Source organism: Protopterus annectens, chromosome 1.part2, assembly GCF_019279795.1.
Source record: "Protopterus annectens isolate FY-2018-M chromosome 1.part2, PAN1.0, whole genome shotgun sequence".
NCBI classification, from domain to species: Eukaryota; Metazoa; Chordata; order Ceratodontiformes; family Protopteridae; genus Protopterus; species Protopterus annectens.
Window position 1 is genome coordinate 676,135,968 of NC_056727.1, and position 8,772 is coordinate 676,144,739.

Consider the following 8,772-nt stretch of genomic DNA (forward strand, 5'->3'; position numbering starts at 1 on the left):
CACCCCCTGGTTAACTACAAACACCCTTGCCACCATGCGACTTAGAGACAAAGCCTGGACACAATATCAAAAGAACAAATCTACACCTTCCCTCAATGAATACAAAACTCTTCATAACTCAGTTAAAAAACTTATCTCTGCAGACCATCATAACTACTTCACCCGACTCCAAAGTAACCACAAAACTAACCCTCAAAAATTCTGGAGGGGTATAACTACCCTCTTAAAACCCTGGACCACCAAAAACCCTATCCCTTACCCAAATGTAGATGACACAGATCTTGCTACCCAATTCAGCTCCTTCTTCATAGACTCTATTTCCAAACTCACCTCCTCTTTCCCAAATAACAACCCTTCTCCTACCTCCACTTTTTCTCAGACTTCTCCCACCTCTCCTACTGGTTCTCCCTCTCCAACTTCTCCCCAGACTTCCTCCCCTCATCATGCTTCTCCCCCTCCAACTTCTCCCACTCACTCCACTCCCCCACCATTTTTCATTAAACCTATTCCTACATCCACCATATAAAAACTCCTAAAAAAACTAAAACCGTGCACCAATGCCCCTGATAACATTCCCTCTTACTTCCTTAGCATAGCTGCAGAAGCCATTGCCCTCCCTATCAGTACACTAATTAACTGCTCCATCCAAGAAAGTATTGTTCCTCAAATCTGGAAAAAAGCCTACATCATTCCCCTACATAAATGTAGTACCAACACCAATATTACCAATTTCCATCCCATCACCATCCTCTCTCCCATTTCAAAAGTCCTAGAAAAATGTATCCATCTACAACTACTTCCCCATCTCCTGGACAACAATCTATTAACTCCCACACAGCACGGATTCAGACCCCATAATAGTACTATGACTGCCCTCCTATCCTTCCTTGAAACTGTAAATAAAGCAAGAGATTCTGGCCTCACTGTATCTACCATCCTACTCGATCTCTCTAAAGCCTTCGACACTATCTCTCATAACCTACTTCTTACTAAGTTATCTAACTTAAACCTTTCCCCCTCTTCCCTCTATTGGTTTACTAGCTATCTCTCCAATAGGCAACAAGCCGTCAAGTGGAAGAAAGCCACTTCCTCCTTCCTCAACACCCCTACAGGTGTTCCACAAGGTTCTATTTTAGGCCCCCTCCTCTTCAACATCTTCATTAATGACTTTTACCACTCTATCCCCCTTGCAAACATTATTCAATATGCTGATGACTCCACAATCATCTTTGCTGCCTCATCCATCCCAACTCTTCTAAAACTTACTCAAGATGCCTTCACCACCACAGAACAATGGATAAAAGACAACCATCTTGCACTCAATGCTGCTAAAACTAAACTTATGATATTTACCCCCTCCAAAACAAATCACTATGATAAATCTCTATTCTCCATCATCAGCCAAAATAACATACCTCTTGAGATGGTATCTGAAGCTAAACTACTAGGGGTCCAAATTGATGACAAACTCAAATTCAACTCCAACCTACTACTTAATATAAAAAACTCACCTAAAACTGGGCATGCTCTACCGTCACAATCGGTTCCTTACCTCAACTACCAAAATTACTCTCTCTACCACATTTCTCCTTCCCTCCCTTCTCTATGGTGCCCCTCTTCTTACAAACCTACAATCTTCTCTGAAAACCAAACTGTCCTCTTGTTACAATAAAATAGCCAGATTTGCCACCAGTAACAAATCATCCACCCATCACTGTGTACCTCTCCATAAACTCAACTGGCTAGAGCTTCCCAACTACCTCCCCTACACTCAGCTCACCTATGCACATAAACTCATTTTCCAGCCTTCCCTCTGTCCCTCTCTCTCAGCTACCTTCAAAATGCATAAAACTCAGACTCCTAAGATCTAATAATCAAAACCTCATAGAAGTTTATAGACCACTACACCCTCCAGGACAAAACCTCCTGTCCTTCTCACTAGCACACCTATGGAACACACTTCCCCCCTTCATTCGTACTATTGCTAACCTGACATAATTTAAAAAAATCACTACACTCTCATTTAACATTCCCCTGGGAATGCTCCTGTGCACATCCCTCCTAACTTACTCTCTTCTCCCAACACTTTTCCTCTTTCCTTTCCTCAAATCCCAGCTAGCAACTTCATGCTTGCTTCTAACATACAACTCCTTGTTTGTTCCCTACAACTTTTAGCAAAAAAAAAAAAATTTGTTTTCATTTTTGACTAACTTTTAATTGTAATTCTACAATGTTTTTTCTTTAATCCTCATGTAAACTGTGTGTGTAACTTAACCTTTGTATAATCTGTATGTAGAATAGAATCTTTGTATGATTTGTATGTGGAACTTTTCTCCCCAGGGCTCCATTGAAAACGGGTTCTTTAGGCCCAATGGACTATCCTGGTTAAACAACTGCAAATAAATAAATAAATAATAAGGCATATGGAGAGTTGTATGAGAGATTGGACACTAAAGAGGGAGAAAAGGACCTGTACTGATTGGCTAGACAGAGGGACAGAGCTGGGAAAGATGTGCAACAGGTAAGGGTGATAAAGGATAGTGAGGGAAACTTACTCACAAGTGAGGAGAGTGTGTTGAGTAGATGGAAAGAGTACTTTGAAGGGCTGATGAATGAAGAGAATGAGAGAGAGAGAGAAGGTTGGATGATGTGGGGATAATGAATCAGGAAGTGAAACAGATTAGCAAGGAGGAAATATGGACAGCTATGACGAGGATGAAGAATGGAAAGGCTGTTGGTCCAGATGACATACCAGTGGAAGCATGGAGGTGCTTAGGAGAAATGGCAGTGGAGTTTTTAACCAGATTGTTTAATGAAATTTTGGAAAGTCAGAGGATGCCTGAGGAGTGGAGAAAAAGTGTTTTGGTACCTATCTTTAAGTATAAGGGTGATGTGCAGAGCTGCAGCAACTACAGAGAGATAAAACTGATCTGTCACAGCTTGAAGTTATGGGAAAGAGTAGTGGAAGCTAGGTTAAGAAGGGAGGTGATTAGTGATAAGCAGTATGGTTTCATGCCAGGAAAGAGCACTACAGATGCAATGTTTGCTCAGAGAGAGTTGTTGGAGAAATACGGAGAAGGTCAAAAGGAGTTGCATTGTGTCTTTGTGGACTTAGAGAAAGCATATGACAGGGTGCCTAGAGAGGAGTTGTGGGTATTGTATGAGGAAGTCAGGAGTGGCAAAGAAGTATGCAAGAGTGGTACAGGATATGTACGAGGGTAGTGTGACATTGGTGAGGACTGCGGTGGGAATGACAGATACATTTAAGGTGGAGGTGAGTATACATCAAGGATCAGCTCTGAGCCCTTTCTTATTTGCAGTGGTGATGGACAGGTTGACAGATGAGATCAGACAGGAGGCCCTGTGGACTGTGATGTTTGCAAATGACATTGTGATATGTAGTGAGAGTAGGAACCAGGTTGAGGAGACCCTGGAGAGGTGGAGATATGCTCTAGAGAGGAGAGGAATGAAGGTCAGCAGGGCTAAAACAGAATATATGTGTGTAAATGAGGGGGAGGGTAGACGAATGGTGGGGATGCAGGGAGTAGAGTTGGTAAAGGTGGATGAGTTTAAGTACTTGGGATCAACAGTTCAGAGTAATGGTGAGTGTGGAAGAGAGGTGAAGAAGAGAGTACAGGCAGGGTGAAATGGGTGGAGAAGAGTGTCAGGAGTGATTTGTGACAGACTGGTACCAGTAAGAGTGAAAGGGAAGGTCTACAAGAGGGTAGTGAGACTAGCTTTGTTATATGGGTTGGAGACGGTGGCATTGACAAAAAGGCAGGAGTCAGAGCTGGATGTGGCAGAGTTAAAGATGTTAAGATTTGCACTGGGTGTGACTAGGATGGGCAGGATTAGGAATCAGTATATTAGAGGGTCAGCTCAGGTTGGACAGTTTGGAGACAAAGCAAGAGAGGCGAGATTGCATTGGTTTGGACATGTGCTGAGGAGGGATGCTGGGTATATTGGGAAAATGATGCTAAGGATAGAGCTGCCAGGTAAAAGGAAGGCCTAAGATAAGGTTTATGGATGTGGTGAGAGAAGACATGCAGGCAGTTGGTGTGAAAGAGCATGATGCAGAGGACAGGAAGAAATGAAAACATATGATCCACTGTGGCGACCCCAAACGGGAACAGCCGAAAGAAGATGATGATGATGATAATGATTGTAATAAGTGACATGGGAGCTTTAAGAAATACTAGTGATGGTATCTTGGAATTAAAAAGGGAAGGAAATAAATATATTTACATAAACACAATAAATAGTAATGTGGGATGGATTTATAAAGAGAAATGAAAAATTGAAGTGACTGAAATCAGAAACAAAACAGCCTGTATACTGAGTTAGTGTGTGAAAAATAAATCGGAGAAGATGCATTAATAATGATTTACTGGTTTAAGAAAATTACTGCAGACAACATGGATAAATCCTCCAGCTGTAACAGACAAATTACAGAAAGCAAATACAGACAACAGTACAACAAGAGGTAAATGGCTCAAGACCATACATCTCAAATATCCCTGATTTTGCAGAATGCTCATTTTTTTAAATCTTACTTTTGACCTGTCCCTCATAACTTCTCAAGTAATTAATGGTAATTACTGTTAGGTTAATAATTTGAAAGTTTACACTTGCATTACTTTTGTTTAGAAAACACACATTGATCGAAAATGTCTTATTTTAAGTGCATCACAGTGCTATATACAATGTTTTTGCGGCATTTATGACATAATTATTTAAGAATTTTGCTTTCTCAGGAATCCCTGAAAATGAAGTTGGAAGGTCTGCCAAACAATATGTTACCAATGATTAGGAAGTAAGGATTAAAATTTGAGGACAGAAAGAGGTTATGGTGCAGCAAAAATGTGTCTCATTGTAAGAAGGTGGGTAGTACAAGGCAACAGTACATAAACTTTGTCTCCTGCTGTGAGATATCAATCACAGCAGCAAACAGCTCAAATTACCTTTGCCACTTTGACAGATATGAAGGAGGGTGTTTAGGAGGAAGGGAAATGCGTTTAAGGACCACAACTCAAGCATAACAAAAGAATGAAAATTGGCAACTTTAGAAAGAAAAATGAACAGACATTGAGAATACTGTTTTGTGTGATTATCCTGTTCTGTTAGTGTTTTCAGTAATCACTGATAAGCAAGAAATGATAATTAAACCTGACTGGCTAAAAGAAAGCAGGATATATATGAAAACACATGTAAGGTCAATGTAATAACAAGACCTTAGGGATATGATGTAATATTTTAAAGCCAAACACTGCATTGTGGGATACCTAAAGGTAGACAAAAAAATCAAAATGCCGGACCCCACTTGGGCAGACTCTGGAATTACATTTAAAAATACAAAAAGTATATGGAGTCCAAAAGTTGTATTAAATTGTAGGAAACATGAAGACGTGATAAAATAAACATGATTTTCAGTCTGTGGGTGCGGTTCTGCTTTAACAGTTCTGTTATACTCCATAATTTCACTGTCACAGGCGTGTAAAGATATAGCACTGTGGAAGTTATAAGGACATAAAATAGTGATACATATTTGTGGTGATCGTCTTTGCTGTGCATCTTCCATGAGGTTGTCCACATTTACCTTCAGAACAACAATATACTGTGTGTCCTGCTGTCTGTCTTGGGAGGGAGCTGATAGCATTCAGGTTTGACAGCACTTCCTACAATCAGCAGACAGTTGGACTTGTATTAAACAGACTTCAAGATATCTGAGGTAGGGAAGATGAAGCAGTAGCGTGTGGCCTTAATTCTGACTATCAGAGGATAACTTCACCTTGACCCTTTTTTTTTACAACAATTCAGGTTCAGTTCTGACACAGTAAAATGACCTGCTTAAAAATCTGTCCCTTCTGTAATAGACCCAAAAAGCTGGTAAAAGATAATTGTGGATGTTTAACATTTCAGTAATCCAGATAATTTATAAACTGTCAGCATATAGGGGAATAATTTTGTTTTTTCACTTAATAATGCATATCCATTGCAAATCAGCACCTCTTCCCAGCTCTTTCATATCATCTTACACTCGCGTCTTACAGTATCTTTCAGCATTTCTTCTTTTTGCCTTAGAATGTTACGATGTCTCATATAAAGTTGAGATTTTCTGATAAAATAGGAAAGACAGTTAGATATCCCATATTCCTTAGAAAATGCAAGAGAATACTTATTCCTCAGAAAGTACAGGTGAAGACATGTCCTTTTATGCTGTTAAAGTTTAGGATGAATTATATTAATAATTGAAAACTTCCATGGTTTGAGGCCTTTATCCATATTATACAGCAAACTCTTAGTTAAACTGCACCCATGGGGAATTAGTACATGCCGAATAACTGTAGTTTCTGGTTGCTTGAGAGCTACTATTAAAAATAGGCCCGACTAATATTGTACCCTATACTGTTTGGTTTGACGTGTTCTCAAGTTGGGAAGAGATGGAATTTATTCCTATCTTCCTTTTTAAAACTCTAAAAACGTAAGGTATGTTTCTGGTGGGGGGGGGGGGGCAGAAAGCGCAAGACATGAAAATTGTACTGTATTTCTTCAATTTTTTTTATTTTTTGCTGGTTGCTTGAGAGTTCTGGTTACTTGAGTTCTGGTTAACTGAGAGTTTACTGTGTATGGTTTTATCACCGATTCTCAATAGGTTGAACATTGAATTGACCAGCAAACTAACTCCCTTTAGCTTTCTTTTTTTTTTTTGTTAGCTCATTCTTGTTATGTAATCTTCCCCTGGGCCTTTGTTGCCGAGTCTCATCTCTTTGCTCTTTTGTGCATTGACTCCAAGGTGCTATATTTCAGTTTATCCAGTATTGTTAAGTCAGAATTTAAGCACACTCCCTTTATTAATTTATAAGCCATATTGCAGATATTTCTGTCATGTTCAACAAGATTAAACTTTTGTGAAGTTCTTCTACAGTCTTTTCTTAAGCTACATCTTTTTTCAGTCTTTAACCACAATATGATACTTTCTAACTGCAGCAAGAAAGCTGAAATAGTGTAGACTGCCTAAGCTGCTTGTATAAAACACAATTCTTAGCAGTATTGTAACTATACCTATTAACCTTTCTTCAGTAAAATGTCTGATGCAAAATGTGACATTTGGGCAGAATATGTAATGTGCAATCAAACCTGAAACTGGAAGCACCAAACACAATGTAATCAAGTGCAAAAGTCTTTACACTGTGTATGGAAGGCCATCATAAGTAAGCTCAAATTTATGGCTTCAAATAAAACGTCATTGGGCAGTGTATCAAATTGCTTTCTCTGTGTTGTACAAAGGAATTTTTAGTACCAAAGTACACCACAGTAGCGCAGCTATTAGCAAGAACACCATATACTATAAGTACTGGCCTAACTGATTTAAACTATCATACCTGCAAATCTTTGCTCAGGTTCCAGTCCTTTAACTAATAAACAATTAATTGATTTATTCCATTGCATGTTGTTGAGCACTAAGATTTGTTTACCTTTTTTCTGTGTTAAGTAATATACATTGTTGTTCAAAAGACACTAAAAGAAAAACAAATGTAAAAGTAATAGGCCCACCTGAGAGAAATAAACCATTGTAATTTCATTTATTGTTAAAATGCATATGTCAAAGCAATCATTGCTATTTTTAGTAATAAAAGCATGAATTACTGTTTAGACTGTAGGTTTGCTTAGTAAATGATCTTTAATGCCAACAGCCTGACAGACCACCAGAGGTTATATTTTCCACACACACACACACACACAAAACACCATTTCCTGTTTTGAAAGAGTGACTGCTCAGCCCTTGTGCAGGCTCAGTAAATCAAAATAAACAGACTTTAACAAACCTTGTTCTTCTTTCCTGGAAACAGGAAGAGGAGGCTCCCTGAACGTGCTGCTAAACAAAGATGTTGTTATTTTCCATGCCGTACTAACATGACCACAGTTCACACAGACCTAATTTTCAAATACACAGTGCAGAACTGAAATAGATTCAGGCCCTTCACTGCCACAGATGTTATGATCTTAGAAAGAGACAAGGCTTATAAGAGCTAGAAAATGTGGGATTAGCAGGACTTGTTTACATACACTGGCCACAAACCTAACCAATGTCAAACTTTTCTGAGAATTCAGTTAACGTAGGAAGAGCTTTGAACAAACAATGACTAAATATGTTGGCTTAAAGAAAGCACAGAATTTTATCATTGCTTCTTTTTCATCTTTCAGCTACCTATTTAATTGAGTTCTGCAAGACATCCTGTTCAGCGAGAGAATATTTGAAGATCACAGACATGGCTTTGAAGGAAGAGAACACTGAAAAGAGGATAGTAATGGATGACTTCACTGCTGATGAATGCAAACTATTATAATTAAGCATTTGTATTTTAAGCACTGTAACTGGTGGATAAATACATAATGCACACCCCCACCCCTCGAAAAAAAAAAAAGCAGACACTTTTTGTCATGAACTTTGCAGTGTGTCTCTTTAAATGTTTGCAGGGTTAGAAGGAAGCACCTATGCACTTGTTATAAATATTTGTTAATGTTATGTTAATCTTCTGATATGTAATTCTCACAGATTATATTGGTTTGTTTTATGACTGGTTGTACCATGCTTTTCAAAAATGCATCCCAAAGACATGCTAATGGATGAATTTGAAATCTTCTAAATTGCATGTAGATGTTTGTGCGATATGTGGATGTATATGAGCATCATGTGACATTATTATTGTCTGCCTTATGCTTTTGTTTTCTGTTGCAGATTGTTTACTTCATAAAACTGTATAAGGTTAA

At 38.6% G+C, this 8,772-nt stretch overlaps 1 protein-coding gene across 1 annotated transcript in view; it reads left to right on the forward strand.

The window, feature by feature from the left end:
* Positions 1–8,413, forward strand: part of SDCCAG8 (SHH signaling and ciliogenesis regulator SDCCAG8) — a 1,727,915-nt gene extending 1,719,502 nt beyond the window's left edge. Inside the window, exon 18 of the mRNA XM_044058322.1 lies at positions 8,206–8,413. Coding sequence (XP_043914257.1) covers positions 8,206–8,217 — 12 coding nt within the window. The 3' untranslated portion in view covers positions 8,218–8,413. The remainder of the gene's footprint in view (positions 1–8,205) is intronic.
* Positions 8,414–8,772: the final 359 nt, after the last annotated feature.